The sequence below is a fragment of the Salmo salar genome, chromosome ssa12 (assembly GCF_905237065.1).
Source record: "Salmo salar chromosome ssa12, Ssal_v3.1, whole genome shotgun sequence".
Classification (NCBI taxonomy): domain Eukaryota; kingdom Metazoa; phylum Chordata; class Actinopteri; order Salmoniformes; family Salmonidae; genus Salmo; species Salmo salar.
The window spans coordinates 24,628,463-24,648,462 of NC_059453.1; the positions used below are offsets into that span (position 1 = coordinate 24,628,463).

The 20,000-nt window shown below is 42.8% G+C and overlaps 1 protein-coding gene across 1 annotated transcript in view; it reads right to left on the minus strand.

Moving 5' to 3' along the window:
• LOC106564594 (xylosyltransferase 1) overlaps positions 1-20,000 on the minus strand; it is a 128,461-nt gene that overhangs the window by 23,999 nt on the left and 84,462 nt on the right. The window contains exons 4-8 of the mRNA XM_045691150.1: positions 16,888-17,090; positions 9,315-9,395; positions 5,254-5,470; positions 4,805-4,981; positions 672-937 (exon numbers count right to left, since the gene is read on the minus strand). Coding sequence (XP_045547106.1) covers positions 672-937; positions 4,805-4,981; positions 5,254-5,470; positions 9,315-9,395; positions 16,888-17,090 — 944 coding nt within the window. The remainder of the gene's footprint in view (positions 1-671; positions 938-4,804; positions 4,982-5,253; positions 5,471-9,314; positions 9,396-16,887; positions 17,091-20,000) is intronic.

Sequence of the window (20,000 nt, forward strand, 5' to 3'; positions counted from 1 at the left end):
GTGTGTGTGTCGGTGTGTGTGCATGTTAGCATGTTATATGCATGTGTGTACACAGTGGTGGAAAAAGTACCCTATTATCATACTTGAGTAGAAGTAAAGATACCTTAATACAAAATGACTCAAGTAAAAGTGAAAGACTAAAAGTAAAATACTACTTGAGTAAAAGTCTAAAAGTATTTGGTTTTAAATATACTTAAGTATCAAAAGTAAATGGATTGCTAAAATGTTAAAGTATAAATCATTTCATATTCCTTATATTAAGCAAAGCAGCTTGCCACATGTTCTAGTTTTTTATGTATTTACGGATAGCCAGGGGCACGTTCCAATTCAGACATCATTTACAAACCAAGCATGTGTTTAGTGAGTCCACCAGACCAGAGGCAGTAGGGATGACCAGAGATGTTCTCTTGGTAAGTGTGTGAATTAGACCATTTTCCTGTCTTGCTCAGCATTCAACATGTAACGAGTACTTTTGGGTATCAGGGAAAATGTATGCAGTAAAAAGTACATCATTTTCTTTAGGAATGTAATGAAGTAAAAGTAATAGTAAAAAATATGAATAGTAAAGTAAAGTACAGATACCCAAAATAACTACTTAAGTATTTTTACTTAAGTACTTTACACCACTGTGTGTACATGTGTTCAGTGTGTGACCTGGACTGCTTACTAACCTGCAGCTGTCATCCTTAGGATCTCCTTGCAGCGATGCTGCCGCCCTGGCCAGGCCCATACGAGCAAACGCATGGTAGAGTGTGAGTTGTGTGTCGCTCAGGGTCGCGACCCCATCCGCCTCATCAAACGCACTCTCCCAGTAGGCCTGGAGGCCAGGGGTCCCCTGGGGCATAGGTCCAAACAGATAGCCATCTAGTTGGTTCACTATCTCCTGGTTAACACTGGCTTCAAACTTCCTGGCGAAGAACGTAGGACGGGCCGTTTGCTGTGAGGAAATGGAGGGATTAGGAGAGGAGGGGAGAGAAAAACAGAGAGAAGATTATAGAAATGGTGGCTTGCTGGGAACGACTGCAGAATGGGAGATGGAGTGGAAGTGAGTGGGAGGTTGTGTGTGTGTGAGAGAGAGAGAGAGAGAGAGAGAGAAAGAGTGTGTACATGTGGGTGTGCGAGGAGCAGCTTTGATTTAATATTCTCTCCCACATACAGAAGACAACAAGCAGATACACTGCCACGTCATATCACCCTGGTAAACTGTCTCAGTACCCACGTCTTGTCTTCCATCCCTCTCTCTCTCTCTCTCTCTCTTTCACGCACAACAAATGGCTTGCATTTATTAAGTTCAGGGTTGTGTCTTTCCCCCTGTCAGCTACCAGAGCAGAGCTGGCTGCTTCTTTCAAACACAAGGCAAAACCACAGAAGAAGAAGACTTCCTATTCCCTTTGTACTTCCTGAAACACCAGGGAATCCACAGGAGAAAAAGAATCCTCCCTGGCTTCTTACCTTTATCTCTCTCCCCCCATCGCTCTCTCTCTCTCCAATCCCTCTCTCTCTCTCTCTCTCTCTCTCTCTTTCTCTCTCTCTCTATCCCCCGCTTGCCGATCTCCATGACAACGGACATAAAACAGTCAGGAGTCAGTATAAATTCTCTCCAAAACAACTCTATCTGCGCCACCAGGGCCTTGTTGTTAAGGAGGGTTTTTGGGATGAACTTTCTAGATGCATCGTATCGTTGTTCCTCGCTAGAGAAAGTGTGTGTGTGTGTGTGCGAGGGAGTGTCAGAGCGTGTGGGTGAGTGTGCCTGTAAGTTTGTGTGGGTGATCGGATGCATCCCTTTCCTCGCTAGAAAAACAAGGAGTGTCACGTCCACACTTTAAGAAGAATTTCGCTACTTTGCTTACGGCCCACTGAAATGGCTTTGAATGGCTGTGGGAGGCACTTACTGAAATGGCTTTGAATGGCTGTGGGAGGCACTTACTGAAATGGAAAGGGACTATAAAAGACAACTTTGGAAGGAGGTGGGAAAATAATGAATGAAGGCTCATAAGTGCTGATGTCAACAATGGCTAATTGGCGTATGTAAATGAGTTTTCTCTAGAAGATGGTGTGTGCAGTGTTTTCCACTAGCGCCGGCTGTCGACTATACAGCCGATTACAGTCCTTTTCAGCCAGGTACTTTTTCCACTTAAATTACTTTTCAATTCGTTAGTCAGAAAAAAGTCTGCCGATCCCTCTCACGCTAGAATGAACGATATGCATCCTCTAGACACCTACTGATAGGACAGGCGCCTGTCAATCACGAAGTGAGCGGTGACAGGGAAACACCGCTGGTTTGACAGTCTGCTGTCTGCCCTGCCTCTCGGTACTTGGGTGTTTGTTGTGTGTTCTGTGGTTGCAGTCACATTTCTTTACACTACAGGTTGGTGGCACCTTAATTGGATAGAATGGTCTCGGGGTACGTACAGGAACAACAGGTAGGTTAGTAGAGAGAGAGTCTCACACTGGTCCAAAATATGATACAAGAAAACAGATTGAATCATTTTAAAAGCTATTGATACTTATATGGTATTTTTATATAGTATTTTTACATGGTATTTTCAAAATAATTAGATATACAGTAGGTCTATTGATTTAATCAAAGTGGGGACAATGGAGTAGTCAACTGCTGCTTTCTGTGTAGCAAAGCCCATGTTTAACACCTGCGTCCTTCTTCAATAATACCTGTATTACAGACAGCTGAGAAAATGCCTCTTAAAAGGAAGCTTGTAGCCTGTGGAAGTCAGCAGACTCTTACAGGATTCTTTAAAGGCTCAGTGAAGGCAAACTGATTCTATTTTATTTATATCAGTGTTATTTCCTGACAGTTGCTGGTTGAAAATACAATCTAGCGTTAGAATGTACCAGAGTCCACCAAAAATAGAGCTTGTTCGGCAAAAAATATATAATCTTAACATCCCTCCCCCAGCCCTGGGGAGCCTGGCTGGGGACTTTGTTTATTTGGCTGGCTACTCCATGTGCTTGTGGAAAACACTGTGTGAGTGGGGTGTTAGGATGATGGATGGATGAAGGGTAGAGGATATGATTAATAGTATTCTCTCTCTCCGTTTGTCTCTGTCTCTATGTCTTCCTTTATCTCTCTCTACGTCTGCCTCGCTGCCCCTCTGTGTCCCTCTCTCAGTCCCTCCATCTCTCTCTCCACCCCTCTCTCTTCATCTCTCTCTCCATCCCTCTCTCTTCATCTCTCTCTCCATCCCTCTCTCTTCATCTCTCTCTCCATCCCTCTCTCTTCATCTCTCTCTCCATCCCTCTCTCTTCATCTCTCTCTCCATCCCTCTCTCCATCCCTCTCTCTTCATCTCTCTCTCCATCCCTCTCTCTTTTTTCTTGTCTCTCTCCATCCCTCTCCATCTCTCTCACACACACTCTCCATCTATCCCTCTCTCCCCATCCCCTGCTTCATGCTGACGAGGGCAATGGTTGACAGTAGCTCATGAACATTTTGCCCTGCTCCCTCAATCTCTCTCTTTCCCTCCTTCTCTCTTCCTCTATATCTCCATCCCTTGCTTCTTGCTGTGGTTGACAGTAGCTCATGAGAACTCTCTCAGCAGCCTCCGCTGCTTGGCAGACACACAGCCAGTCCTTTCAGTTCCATACACCTCAGACAGGGAGGGGACACGATTCACCCTCTTCTCCTCCCGCACTGCGCACCTTGCTGTAAATTCCTAGTGTGAGAGATAATGACGGCCCATAGGGCCCAGACCTGGCAACCCGTTGCTTATCTGGCAACCAGTGGCATTCTCGCACCAGGGCAGCAACTGTGGAACTTGGCGGCGGTTCTCACGCCCCCTCACACGATTTATTAACCCAACTTTCACAGGTACAGTTCATCAGGTGAGAGAAATCAGAGGGTGGGAAGATGGCGGCGAGGTCCAGGATCTAGTTATGAAAGGTTCTCTCTGTTGTCTGTAACAGGTGAGACTTTTCCCCCTCATCTCCTCCGTCCTGTCTTTCTTTCTCTCCTCTTTTTTCCCCCTTCTCACAGATCTGTCCGTTTCTTCACCGAAGCAGCACAACACCCCCACAGATTTATTAAGAGGACTCCTCCACACCACACATAACCATTAACAGGGACACTAGACACCCACTCCTAGACCACAGATAGAACTAGATACGTGTCCAGTACTAGACACTACACAGTCCTCCTCAGTAAATTCTGAATCATGTGCAGCTTCTAGCCTAAATATAGCATCTCTGTCAGTCTATAATAGAGCCTACTGAGCGTGGAAAACCCACACTCGATAGGATATTAATTAAGTCCTATTAATACAGTGGACTGACTGGTAGGAGGTCTGCACTGTGCCCAGTGTGTTCTGTAATGAATCACACACACACACACACACACACACACACACACACACACACACACACACACACACACACACACACACACACACACACACACACACACACACACACACACACACACACAGTTCCTAGGCATTTTATACTGTAATAATACTGTCAGTGTGCTCCAGTCATGCCAGAATTCCAAGGGAGAGCCAGAGAGCCCGAGTCAGGTTTGGCATCAGGGTTGGCAGCCAACAGGGCCAGACAGTAGACTAGGCAGAGGGCAGCAAGCTGGCATAGAGACTAGTTAGGTCAGCACTATGACTTTGGATGTATTCAAGTGTGTGTGTTTGAGAGAGAGAAATGTGTGAAAGAGAGATGTGTGTGTTTATACTGTATTTTTATGTGTGTGTATATGTTTTGTGTGTGTACATGTACTTGTGTGTGTGTGTGTGTGTGTGTGTGTGTGTGTGTGTGTGTGTGCGTGCGTGTATGATACCATGTCTCACCTGGAAGCGGTGGAAGTCGGCAGGTTTGAAGTCGTTGGGGGAGCAGCCGCACCAGTCCACTATGTGTTTGTACTGACACTTACAGCCCAGCTTCCTGTTCCAGTTCGTGATGCGCAGGTTGTTGTCCACCATGCTCTCACAGTGAGCACTGTTCTCCAGCACCGTATGGAAGAACGACTGAGGAGAGAGAGAGAGAGAGAGAGAGAGAGAGAGAAGAAAATAAAAGAGAGAGTGGGTGAAGTGTAGTGTAGGCGGAGGAGAGGAGAATGAAGGATGACGCGGACACCTGGAACACTTAACCACAAACATCTCCTGTTCCTCAAACCATCTCCTCCAAGCCCTTACGTAGTGTCCTTAGGACTGCTGTGTGTAGGTGTGTGTGTAGGTGTGTGTGTGTTTACCTCAGCGAGCAGAAGTATATAGGTGTATGTGCGTGTGTGTGTTCTTACCTCGGCGGGCAGCAGTGTGTAGGTATAGAAGCGCTTCATGTTGGTGACCAGGTCGTCTTGGGAGTTTATAACGTACTCCACGAACGGACGATTGAGCAGGAACCAATCAGAACCGCCGTCCACAGAAATGCCTTCTGGTATTTTGCGGTCGCCAAGTCGCCACATGTGGGTGTCGCACTCAAAGAAAAGCCGGTCCAGACCTTGTTTGCGGATAAACCTGGTTGACCAAAAACACACGACCACACAAACATGGTTAAGTTGGTTTCTTTTACACAAAACCACTAACTTGATTTGATTTATATAAACTTATGTTACACTCAACTATATACACTTATTTTTGCTTAATTGGTCTTTTATTTAACCACATGGTCTCTTGAGGAACCTCTTTTTCCAGACACTGGGAGAAAGCAAGGGCAAAAAAACATTTATAACTTATGGCAACATAGTCCATCTCTCACAGCTGCTGTATACAGAAATGCATACAAACCAAACAAAACATCTCTGTGGTGACATGTTTATCAACATTTACAAAGTTCCATATAGCCTAGTGGTTAGTATATGTTCTGTTTGGAAAACATGATTGTATGTTCGATGTTCACCAATTTCCCTTAACGGTATATAGTCGTGGCCAAAAGTTTTGAGAATGACACAAATATTAATTTTCACAAAGTTGTTTGGAAGGAACACACAACACTATGTGTGGAGGAAAAAAGGCACAGCACACCAACATCAAAACCTCATCCCAACTGTAAAGTATGGTGGAGGGAGCATCATGGTTTGGGGCTGCTTTGCTGCCTCAGGGCCTGGACAGCTTGCTATTATCGATGGAAAATGAATTCCCAAGTTTATCAAGACATTTTGCAGGAGAATGTCCGCCAATCGCAACAGAAGTTGGGTGATGCAACAGGACAACGACCCAAAACACAGAATTAAATCCACAACAGAAGTGTTTCAACAGATGAAAATACGCCTTCTAGAGTGGCCTAGTCAGTCCTGACCTCAACCTGATTGAGATGCTGTGTCATGACCTCAAGAGAGCAGTTCATACCAGACAATCCAAGAATATTGCTGAACTGAAACAGTTTTGTAAAGAGGAATGGTACAAAATTCAACTACAGAAAAAGTTTGGTTGAGGTTCTTGCTGCCAAAGGAGGGTCAACCAGTTATTAAATCCAAGGGTTCACATACTTTTTCGACCCTGCACTATGAATGTTTACACAGTGTGTTCAATAAAGACATGAAAATGTATAATTGTTTGTGTGTTATTAGTTAAAACAGACTGTGTTTGTCTATTGTTGTGACCTAGATGAAGATCAGATCAAATTTTATGACCAATTTATGGAGAAATCCAGGTATTTCCAAAGGGTTCACATACTTGTTCTTGCCACTGTACATAGAAACAACCTTAATTAATCCACTATCCATCCTATCTCATGCCAGTAGTGGTTTTATTCAGTCAAGCCTGTCTAACTCCTGGTACACACACACATACACACGCACACACAAACGCACACACACACACACACACACACGCACACGCACACGCACACACACACACACACACACACACACACACACACACACACACACACACACACACACACACACACAGACACACACCATAGCACAGCACGACAGGCAGCCAGATTGTGATTGGTGTCAGTGTGTGTCAGTGTGTGTGTGTGTGTTTACCAGTGATTGGCATGTCATTAAGTAGCGTGATAGGGCATGGAGCAGGGCGGGGGCAGGGCTGGCAGGCAGCACCTCGCAACGGCAACAAGGGAAGGTTAATTAATAAAGCTACAGATGGAGCCTAATTGGATTATGACTCAGTCACCGAGCTGGGGCAAGGAGTGTGTGTGTGTGTGTGACACTGGAGGCTCCTCAGAGGAGGAAAGGGAGGACATCCTCCTCAGTGAATTTCATATTTTTTTTAAATAGTGAAATATTAAAAGTGATCCTTTTAAGATAAAACTATACTAAATATATTCACACGTCACTAAATAATTTATTAAAACACGCTGTTTTGCAATTAAGGTTTACAGTAGCCTCAACAGCACTCTGTAGGGTAGCACCATGGTGTAGCCGAAGGACAGCTAGCTTCCGTCCTCCTCTTGGTACATTGACTTCAATACAAAACCTAGGAGGCTCATGGTTCTCACCCCCTTCCATAGACACATTACTTATGACAACTTCCGGAGGACGTCCTCCAACTTATCAGAGCTCTTGCAGCATGAACTGATGTGTTGTCCACTCATTTAAAGGATCAGAGAATGAATCTAGTACAGAACACATAGGCTACAGCTAGCTAGCACTGCAGTGCATAAAATGTGGTGAGTAGTTGACTCAAAGAGAGAAAGACCATATTAGAACAGTTCTGTACAAATGGATTATTTCAAAAATTAAGGAGAAGCAAGAGAGAGAGAAAGCTAGCTATATTTCATTGTTTTTTTCACTTTCACTTTCACATACTTAGCTAGCGAATGCAGCTAGCTAGTTTAGCCTACTCAAACACCCGGCTCAAACAGAAAGGGATGTCATGTTAGCCAGCTGGCTATGGCTATCCAACACTGGAACTTTTCCAAGTCAAGGTAAGCTTTTGGTTTGATTAATTTATTGCCACCCGGGCCGCCGGTGTAACTGCTAAACTGTTTGCTGACTGTACACACAGTACTGCATGATTGTAGCGGGTTTACTAACGTGTTAGTTCTAGTAGCTATGTTGACTACGTTATGACGTTAGCTAAAATGGTGACAACAATGTAGGCTGTGTTTAACGGTTATGATATGAAGGTTAGGCTTGGAAAGGTTTTTTCGCCTGGTCACAAGCAGTGTGATGCACTGAAGTCCACATGCAAAGGAAACAGGTGAGAGGAGGAGAGCGTGTAGATACGAGAAGGAAGTGATCATACTGTTTGTATGTGGCTGATATGAAAGTGAACCGAGTCTGTTGAAAAACGTTACCTGAATTTTTCCAATAGAAAATCTTGTTTGCAACCGTTGGACTAATGATTACACCCTAGATCAGCTAGATGCAGGCAAGTATGTGCAAGGCGGTATTGAACGTGTCACTGTCTGTCGCCTTGATAACTCAAATTTCTCTCTCGACCTGTCCCTCACTCTCCAAGAGTGTGCAAAGCTGTCATCAAGGCAAAGGGTGGCTACTTGAAGAATCTCAAATATAAAATATATTTTGATATGTTTAACACTGTTTTGGTTACTACATGATTCCATATGTGTTATTTCATAGTTTTGATGTCTTCACTATTATTCTACAATGTAGAAAATAGTAAAAATAAAGAAAAACCCTGGAATGAGTAAGTGTGTCCACACTTATGACTGGTACTGTACGTTGCAAACTTTCATTCATAGGCTAGGTTGTAGCAACCTCATGATGGGTATAGGGGCAATTCGTGTATAATTTAGTGACCTAAACCTATCAATGTGTCACGACTCCTACCGAAGGTGGCTCCCCTTCCTGCTCGGGTGGTGCTCGGCGGTCGTCGTCACCGGCCTACTAGCTGCCACTGATTCCTTTTCCCCCTTTCTGTTTATTGGTCTCACCTGTTTTGCTGATTAGTTGGGTTATTTTAGCCAGTAGGCCCGCCTGCTCTGTGTGCGGGATTATTTATGTGTGGCTACTATGCACACTTGTGTTTTCGTGTGTTCGGTCGTGGGCTTTTCTCCGGACTGTTTTAGTCCCCAGTGTTTGGGGCATTTGTTTTGTGTGCCTATTAAAGCACTACCCGGTACTCTCTGCTTCCTGCGCCTGACTTCGCACCCACTACACCCAGAGCCTTACACAATGTTACATTGAACTGGGTGAATGGAATATAAATGACAGTCATCCAATATGCGGTAATAAATATAAGGCCATGCTCATAAAAAAAAAAATGTTCTCCCTCATCTTAAACGGCACCGACCACCACTGGTGTGTGAATGAGAATACGAATAAGTGAACATGTTTTAATGTGTCTGTATCATGCTAGTGTGTGTGTGTGTACTTGCGATCACTTGTATGTGGGTGTGTATTTATCAGTGCGTGTGCTTGTTAGATCTCACCTGGCGTTGTCTCTGCCGTGGGACTTGATGAAGTTCATGTCTCTGTACTTGGACAGGAAGGCGACCAGCTGGCTGTTGGTTCTGTTAATGACAACCAGGAAGAGATTATTAGAAACCAACCAATCAGTGGAAACGACAGCCAGGAAGATCATAATTACCAACCAATCAAAGAGAGAGAAGTAGAAACCATATGCCATATGATAGGGCAATACAACAGCTTTTCCCTGTCATCACTTTTCAAGGGTTGTCAAGGATATAAAGGGATAGTTGTTAAAGGGATAGTTCTCTATAAAAACCTAAGTACGCCAGCCATTTTCATGGACTCTCACTCATACAACCGCCACTCACTTTTATGCTCAGTTTGTTTTTGGGGTGAACTATTGTTTTAACGGAACATTTGATCATTCATTATTTAACTATCCACTATGATCAGGGCCCAGGGTTTTCCAGGACAGTTGGTCAGGAAAACGACTAACTCTAAATACAAAGACAGTAAACATAACATCCATTTAACAGTTGGCTCAATAACCAACCCCACAGGCACTATACAATACAACAGTCCAGTGGAGTCAAACCCTTTCTACACAGCCCAGCCAGGCTAAAAGCTTCTCCTCTGCAGTGCAAGCCATCATTGCCACAGTCAAAGGTATTCTCAACAATACAGATGTCTGCAGGGTGTAAAGCAGGGTAGGGGGAGGCTGTCTGGGACTTTAGATGACAGCTCAGTGTGCCTTTCTAAAAGAGCCTAAACTCTCCTTACAAAGCTGGGCTAGCGCAGGCTGAAGGGATGCATATTAATGCCATTTACTGATGAAGGAGCAATTTCACAGCCCCAAGGCTTTACTTAGCAGATGTAGTGGAACACACACGCACGCGCACACACACACACTGATGTTGTGGAGCAGAACACACACACACACGCACGCACACATACACAGACAACACACACAGAGCATAGCACAGCGGGGGAAATCCAGGTCACAGCAGAGATTTGCCAGAGTTGTGCCATTGTGCCTGAGTGGTCACACAGTCTGTCCAGTGGGTCTGGTTGGTTTGCTGACTGACTGTCTGCCCCCAGGGTGCACTCTCTGTCTCTCTGTCACTATCTGTCTGGCTGGATGGCATTCACACACACTGCGACCATAGCCAGTACCACAGAATTACCAGCCAAGCCCATATCACAGCCCTGCAGTCACCCTTATACCAGCACCATAAAAACACCCTGCTACCCTGTTGGCATATGCCCTAATTGCACACTCTTAGCCAAATATACTTTACTATACTGTACTATACTGTACATGTACTGTAATATCATGTACTATACTGTAATATACTGTACCTACACTGTACTATACAGTAATATACTGTAATATCATGTACTATACTGTAATATACTGCACCAACACTGTACTATACTGTACCTATACTGTAGCTATACTGTACTATACAGTAATATACTGTAATATCATGTACTATACTGTAATATACTGTACCTACACTGTACTATACTGTACCTACACTGTAGCTATACTGTACTATACAGTAATATACTGCAATGTACTGTAGTATACTGTAATATACTGTATCTATACTGTACTATACTATACCTATACTATACTGTAATATGCTTTACTATACTGTAATGTACTGTACTATACTGTAGCTATACTGTACCTATACTGTACTATACAGTAATATACTGTACTGTACTATACTGTAATGTACTGTAGCTATACTGTACCTATACTGTAGCTATACTGTAGCTATACTGTACTATAATGTACGGTACCTATACTGTACTGTACTGTACCTATACTGTACTATATTGTACTGTACTGTACTATACTGTACGGTACCTATACTGTACTATTCTGTACGGTACCTATACTATACTGTACTGTACGGTACCTATACTGTACTATACTGTATTGTACTATACTGTACTGTACTATACTGTACTGTATGGTACCTATACTGTACTATACTGTATGGTACCTATACTGTACTATACTGTAATGTACTGTACTATACTGTACTATACTGTAATGTACTGTACTGCAGTACTGTACGGTACCTATACTGTACTATACTGCACTGTACGGTACCTATACTTTACTATACTGTACTGAACTATACGGTACCTATACTGTACTATACTGTACCTATACTGTACTGTACTATACTGTACGGTACCTATACTGTACTATACTGTAATGTACTGTACTATACGGTACATGCACTGTACTATATGGTACCTATACTGTACTATACTGAACTGTACTATACTGTACTGTACGGTACCTATACTGTACTGTACTATACTGTACTATACTTTAGTAAAGTAGTTATATATTATTTAGTATATTATTTAGTAAAGCAGCTGTATAGTCTTTAGTAAAGCAGTTATATATTATTTAGTAAAACAGCTGGATAGTCTTTAGTAAAGCAGTTATATATTATTTAGTAAAGCAGCTGTATAGTCTTTAGTAAAGCAGCTGTATAGTCTTTAGTAAAGCAGTTATATATTATTTAGTAAAGCAGCTGGATAGTCTTTAGTAAAGCAGCTGTATAGTCTTTAGTAAAGCAGTTATATGTTATTTAGTAAAGCAGCTGGATAGTCTTTAGTAAAGCAGCTGTATAGTCTTTAGTAAAGCAGCTGGATAGTCTTTAGTAAAGCAGTTATATATTATTTAGTAAAACAGCTGGATAGTCTTTAGTAAAGCAGTTATATATTATTTAGTAAAGCAGCTGTATAGTCTTTAGTAAAGCAGCTGTATAGTCTTTAGTAAAGCAGCTGTATAGTCTTTAGTAAATCAGCTGGATAGTCTTTAGTAAATCAGCTGGATAGTCTTTAGTAAAGCAGTTATATATCATTTAGTAAAGCAGCTGTATAGTCTTTAGTAAAGCAGTTATATATTATTTAGTAAAGCAGCTGTATAGTCTTTAGTAAAGCAGTTATATATTATTTAGTAAAGCACTGTATTATCTTTAGTAAAGCAGCTGGATAGTCTTTAGTAAAGCAGCTGGATAGTCTTTAGTAAAGCAGTTATATATTATTTAGTAAAGCAGCTGTATTATCTTTAGTAAAGCAGCTGGATAGTCTTTAGTAAAGCATTTATATATTATTTAGTAAAGCAGCTGGTTAGTCTTTAGTAAATCAGCTGGATAGTCTTTAGTAAAGCAGTTATATATTATTTAGTAAAGCAGCTGTATTATCTTTAGTAAAGCAGCTGGATAGTCTTTAGTAAAGCAGTTATATATTATTTAGTAAAGCAGCTGGTTAGTCTTTAGTAAATCAGCTGGATAGTCTTTAGTAAAGCAGTTATATATTATTTAGTAAAGCAGCTGGTTAGTCTTTAGTAAAGCAGTTATATAGTCTTTAGTAAATCAGCTGGATAGTCTTTAGTAAAGCAGTTATATATTATTTAGTAAAGCAGCTGGATAGTCTTTAGTAAAGCAGTTATATATTATTTAGTAAAGCAGCTGTATAGTCTTTAGTAAAGCAGTTATATATTATTTAGTAAAGCAGCTGGATAGTCTTTAGTAAAGCAGCTGTTTAGTCTTTAGTAAAGCAGTTATATATTATTTAGTAAAGCAGCTGGATAGTCTTTAGTAAAGCAGCTGGATAGTCTTTAGTAAAGGGATCCCGAGTGGCGCAGCAGTCTAAGGCACTGCATCTCAGAGCTAGAGGCGTCACTACAGACCCTGGTTCGATTCCAGGCTGTATCACAACTGGCCGTGATTGGGAGTCCCATAGGGCGAAGCACAATTGGCCCAGCATCGTCCGGGTTTGGCCGGTGTAGGCCGTCATTGTAAATAAGTATTTGTTCTTAACTGACTTGACTAGTTAAATCAAGGTTCCATTTAAACCAGGGGGTTAGAAAAGGGGATAAAAGCAAGACAACACTGCCTGTCTTGAAGAGAAAAGCCTGGAAAGAGATCCTCGCTCTGGGACAAAACAACCATGTAACTTATCCCTCCCTCCTCCATTCCTCCATACCAGCCCCCCGGGCAGACACACAGACACCACCACTAGGGCGAGGGGGAGAGGGTATTTGGGCTGGGCCTTTCAGGCTCATCCATGCGGATGGGAGGACATTATCAGAGAATTAGACAGGGTATAATGCCTGTTTCTCTCCTACAGCCTTCAGCCTATACAGACACACTGATTACAACATAGCAGCAGCACCGGACCAGACCAGGGCTAAGCCTGCATTCCTTATAGCATTGGTGCTCTATGGCTGTAGCATATTGTAGGGATTGTCCCTTCATTCCTTACACAGCATCAGTGGAGAAGATGACCATAGGGTGGATCATAGCCTGGTTTTTCTTTTAGTGAGGTACTATGACCGTAGCATAGACTGGTTGGCTTCATTCTACACTCACACGACAGTTGAATTGAACTGAATTGAAGAGGGCTGTCCAAGGCAAGTATACTTTGTCACATAGTTTTCTTCTTTTTGATTGTATCACTATATGGCATTGTAGATGAGCAGGAGTGGATTGAGGGAGTGCATTGATGACCAGAGCGTTGTGGGTTAATGTATGTAAATATTGTTTAATTAGGAAACTTGAGTCAAATCTAAGAAGTGGTCCAAAAAAGCACTTGCTAAGCAAAGATATTACTGTCTGCTATGCCAACATGTAACCCCTATCTTTCCCCCTTCTCTTACTCACTCTCTTCTGTCTCCTATCACTCCCTCTCCCCCCATCTCTCCTGATGGGCCTATAAAAACCTCCAGTGTCAGCCCTTTCCTCCACCACATCACCGCCATGCAAATGAAGAGAAGAAGAGGAGACAGACAGGAAGAAAGAAACAGCTCATCAGCACACCACAAACACTTTCACTCACACACACACACACACACACACACACACACACACACACACACACACACACACACACACACACACACACACACACACACACACACGCACGCACGCACACACACACACACACACACACACACTTGAGTGCCCATAGAGAGACAGACAAAAAGGCAGACAGACACTGTCACTTTTATGATCGAGCATCAAAATCAGAACTATTCTCACCGTTCTCACACTATCCCATAATATCTACGACAAGCACATATCTACATGGCAACAGACTAAAAGTAAGCTCTTTCAGAAACATAAATATTTCCCTGAACATTTCCCTGACAGGGTGAACACAAACAGCAGTGTCTCCTGAGCCTGTGTATATAAACCGTGTATATAAACCAACCACACGTGTTGGACTATAAAACAACACAGGGCAACCACCTCTTTCTTTATACCTTCCATCTTAGCTCTAGGTGTTGGACACACAAGGTCCAGTTTCCTTTTTCACAATGGCGATTACAGCAACTGGTGGCCATCTGGGGAAAGTATGTGATCGAAGTCTATGAGGGACTAATGACCTTGAGGTTCACAATGGTGTGTATGTGACACTCGTCCCTCGGTGGAATGAGTTTTAAACTCTTCTTCTTCTCTTCCCCGCCAGCATTCCAACTACCTCCACAGACAGGCCCTGGCATCCCTACCAACCACCTGGAGGATGGCTACCATCTGCGGCGGTGCCACACACACACACACACACACACACACACACACACACACACACACACACACACACACACACACACACACACACACACACACACACACACACACACACACACACACACACACACACACACAAACCACCTGTTGGGAAGTCAATACATATTGACCTAGGGGCAATTAACATGTAATCACTTCATCATGTAACCTATTCAACTGAGTAAGTAAGCCAGGAGAGGGATTGGAATCCGGGGGGAACAAATGTGTAATCACCTTAAGAAGAACCGGAGATCTACTGTGATTGATCTATTTAAGTTGTTTAGCTAGGGTCTTTGTTGTAAGTCTGCAGTGATTGTGACAGTATGGATTCCCTGAGGGCCTATGGGGTTATATAGCTGTGTGTCTACTGTCTGATAGCTATTCAGATGGCTTTTAATACCGTATGCATCTCTGAACTGTAAATTATAATTACACAACAAAGGACTATCAATCTCTCAATATTTTTTATCCATAACATCACCAAACTGGTGTTCAAAGTGTTCAGTTCTGTAATTTCAGAGTCCTTTCATGTCAGGTCACACAGGGAGCATGTGAAGTAGTATTTCTTCTCTGTCTGACTCCTGGCCACTCAACCCTAACCAGCTTGACTGCTTCGAAGGAGAAGTGGCCCAAAACATCCTGCAACACCAAGACGTTCCATTAAAACCAATTTGCTATCAACACAGCTGCTGCTACTTCCGTACTTAAACATAGACAGTGCAATCGTGAAGTATTCAGACCCCTTGACTTTTTCCACATTTTGTTACATTACAGCCTTATTCTAAAATTGATTAAATAAAAAAAAATGTCCTCATCAGTCTACACACAATACCCCATAATAACAAAGTAAAAACAGGTTTAGACATTTTTGCTAATTTATCACAAATATAAAACAGAAATACCTTATTTACATAAGTATTCAGACCTTTTGCTATGAGACTAAATATTTAGCTCAGGTGCATCCTGTTTCCATTGATCATCCTTGACATGTTTCTACAACTTCATTGGACATTTAGACATTTAGAAAGACACACACCTGTCTATATAAGGTCCCACGGTTGATAGTGCATGTCAGAGCAACAACCAACCCATGAGGTCAAAGGAATAGATGAACGGAGCAAAGTACAGAGAGATCCTTGATGAAAACCTGCTCCAGAGCGCTCAGGACCTCAGACTGGGGCCGAAGGTTCACCTTCCAACAGGACAACAACCCTAAGCACACAGCCAAGACAGTGGCTTCAGTACAAGTCTCTGAATGTCCTTGAGCGGCCCAGCCAGAGCCCAGACTTGAACCCGATTGAACATCTCTGGAGAGACCTGAAAATAGCTGTGCAGCGACGCTCCCCATCCAACCGGACAGAGAGGATCTGCAGAGAAAAATGGGAAAAGCTCCCCAAATACAGGCTTGTAGTGTCATACCCAAGAAGACATGAAGCTGTAACCACTGCCAAATGTGCTACAACAAAGTACTGAGTAAAGGGTCTGAATACTGAATACATTTGCAAAAATTTCTAAAAACCTGTTTTTGCTTTTTCATTATGGGGTATTGTGTGTAGATTGATGAGGGGAAAAAATGTAATCCTTCTATAGAATAAGGCTGTAACGCAACAAAATGTGGAAGTCAAGGGGTCTGAATACTTTCCGAGTGCACAGTAGGTCAACTATCTGGAAAACCTTGCCCCTCCACCCAAGTCACGTGATGGGGTAGTCTGCAGCGCTGAAGTTAATGAAGAAGTCCCAGCTCCAGTCGGTCATGGTGATGAGGTCTGACATGCTGCTACCCTCTACCCCCCACCATCCTAACCCTCACCCCCTACCCCCCTGTCACCTCCACCCCAGTCACCTGATGGGGTAGTCTGCAGCGCTGAGGTTGATGAAGAAGTCCCAGCTCCAGTCGGTCATGGTGATGAGGTCTGCCATGCTGCTACCCTCTACCCCCCACCATCCTAACCCTCACCCCCTACCCCCCTGTCACCTCTACCCCAGTCACCTGATGGGGTAGTCTGCAGCGCTGAGGTTGATGAAGAAGTCCCAGCTCCAGTCGGTCATGGTGATGAGGTCTGCCATGCTGCGGAGGTACATGGTGAGCAGGCTGGCACCGCCCCAGATGGTAGCCATCCTCCAGGGCGTCACCCTCACGTTGGGGTACTGGGAGGCCAGGTCCTGCACCTGTCTGTGAAGGTAGTTGGAGCGCTGGAGGGGGAGAGAAGAGGAAGAGTTTAAAACGTGTCAAACTCATTCCACGGAGGGCCAAGTGTCTGCAGGTTTTTGCTACACCCTTGGACTTGATTGATGAATTAAGGTCACTGATTAGTAAGGAACTCCCCACACCTGGTTATCTAGGTCTTAATTGAAAGGAACATCCAAAAATCAACAGACACTAGTCCCTCTATGGAATGAGTTTGACACCCGTGGTTTAAGACAATATCCTACGTATAGGATAACGGTATAGACCAGGGCTCTCCAACCCTGTTCCTGGAGAGCTACCGTCCTGTAGGTTTTCACTCCAACCCCAATCTAGCACACCTGATTCCAGGGACAGTCCTTGACGTTCTGCCACCATAGGCAAGACCAAAAAATAGACATCTATGATGGGTGATCCGGACAGGACCAAAAACCAAAGTCTGTGGATGTGGAAATCAAGGCTGGTCCGGAACTGCACCAAAAAAATGTGTCCAGAAGACGTCTGCGTCGGTCTATGATTACTGAGGTGTAGCCTACAGTGTTGCCTGAAATAGAATTTTATGAATGCCCATCTATGTGGTAAGCCTACCACTTGTAGAACACCAAAAAACGACATCCGGACAGGACCAAATAAAGACGTCCAAAAGACAACGGCTCGTGCTTACTGGGGTGTAGCCTACCATGTCGGCTAGCAATGGAATTTTATGAATGCCAATCCATGTGGTAGGCCCACAGTTTGTAAAACAGGCCGTTGCATTGGCTTTATTAGTCCTGAATCCTGTGACGAATCAATTTGGCTATTTATGCTCTGAATTTCAGCTAGTAGCTTCCCAACTTTATCAGGAGTTATCACAAACCTATTTGCAATGTGTTTACACAACGGGAAATACAGAAGTATTTATTTTTCAATATGATCAGCTTGTCAAAAAAAAGACAGATACAAACATGAAACCACTGATCATGACAATGTGGTGAAACTCCTGGACAACAGTTGTGATTCCATATTGTCCATCTTACTTTGACCTGTCCAGTTTTTAGGACGTGTCGTTTGTTAACATGACAGCCCCTTTTTTACTTGATTGAGCACCATTTAGGTCAGGCTCTTTGACCGGAGAAACGTACATGAGGTAAAAAGTGTCCGTTTCATTACATTGTCATACATTTTATCTCCAGCCTGTAGGCTATAGAAGGCCACATACATTTTCTACCATATTCTATATCTGCTACGTTATGTTATGTTAGATAATTTTTTTGATTGAACGTTGTTGGAGCGCTGCAGAGATGCATCTCTCCAACAGCACCCTGGAGAGGCGCAGTGGGAATAGACAAGCAAAATATTTGACAAAGTGGGCACTGCTTATCAAAGGGTGGCATCAGAGCTCACCTAAAAAGCCCATTTGCCAATTGGTTGAAAGAATTTGTCATTGTTTTTGGGCAGAATTATGTGAGGTTTTATTTGTTGTTGTTGGAGTTGCGTCTTGGTCAGTTTAGCTCAGAAAATGCCGCCCTCATCAATCTGCCGCCATAGGCTGGTCTATATGTATATAGTAGTAGTGTGAGGTGGTAGATGGTAGTCTATAGGCTGGTCTATATGTATATAGTAGTAGTGTGAGATGGTAGATGGTAGTCTATAGTCTGGTCTATATGTATACAGTAGTAGTGTGAGGTGGTAGATGGTAGTCTATAGGCTGGTCTATATGTATATAGTAGTAGTGTGAGGTGGTAGATGGTAGTCTATAGGCTGGTCTATATGTATATAGTAGTAGTGTGAGATGGTAGATGGTAGTCTATAGTCTGGTCTATATGTATATAGTAGTAGTGTGAGGTGGTAGATGGTAGTCTATAGTCTGGTCTATATGTATATAGTAGTAGTGTGAGGTGGTAGATGGTAGTCTATAGGCTGGTCTATATGTATATAGTAGTAGTGTGAGGTGGTAGATGGTAGTCTATAGGCTGGTCTATATGTATATAGTAGTAGTGTGAGGTGGTAGATGGTAGTCTATAGTCTGGTCTATATGTATATCGTAGTAGTGTGAGGTGGTAGATGGTACTCTATAGGCTGGTCTATATGTATATAGTAGTAGTGTGAGGTGGTAGATGGTAGTCTATAGTCTGGTGTATATGTATATAGTAGTAGTGTGAGGTGGTAGATGGTAGTCTATAGTCTGGTCTATATGTATATAGTAGTAGTGTGAGGTAGTAGATGGTAGTCTATAGTCTTACCTGGTCTATATGTATATAGTAGTAGTGGGGTGGGAGATGGTAGTCTATAGGCTGGTCTATATGTCTACAGTAGTAGTGTGAGATGGTAGATGGTAGTCTATAGGCAGGTCTATATGTATATAGTAGTAGTGTGAGATGGTAGATGGTAGTCTATAGTCTGGTCTATATGTATATAGTAGTAGTGAGGTGGTAGATGGTAGTATATAGTCTGGTCTATATGTATATAGTAGTAGTGTGAGGTGGTAGATGGTAGTCTATAGTCTGGTCTATATGTATAAAGTAGTAGTGAGGTGGTAGATGGAAGTCTATAGTCTGGTCTATATGTATATAGTAGTAGTGTGAGATGGTAGATGGTAGTCTATAGTCTGGTCTATATGTATATAGTAGTAGTGTGAGATGGTAGATGGTAGTCTATAGTCTGGTCTATATGTATATAGTAGTAGTGAGGTGGTAGATGGTAGTCTATAGTCTGGTCTATATGTATAAAGTAGTAGTGAGGTGGTAGATGGAAGTCTATAGTCTGGTCTATATGTATATAGTAGTAGTGAGGTGGTAGATGGTAGTCTATAGTCTTACCTGGTCTATATGTATATAGTAGTAGTGTGAGGTGGTAGATGGTAGTCTATAGTCTGGTCTATATGTATATAGTAGTAGTGTGAGGTGGTAGATGGTAGTCTATAGTCTGGTCTATATGTA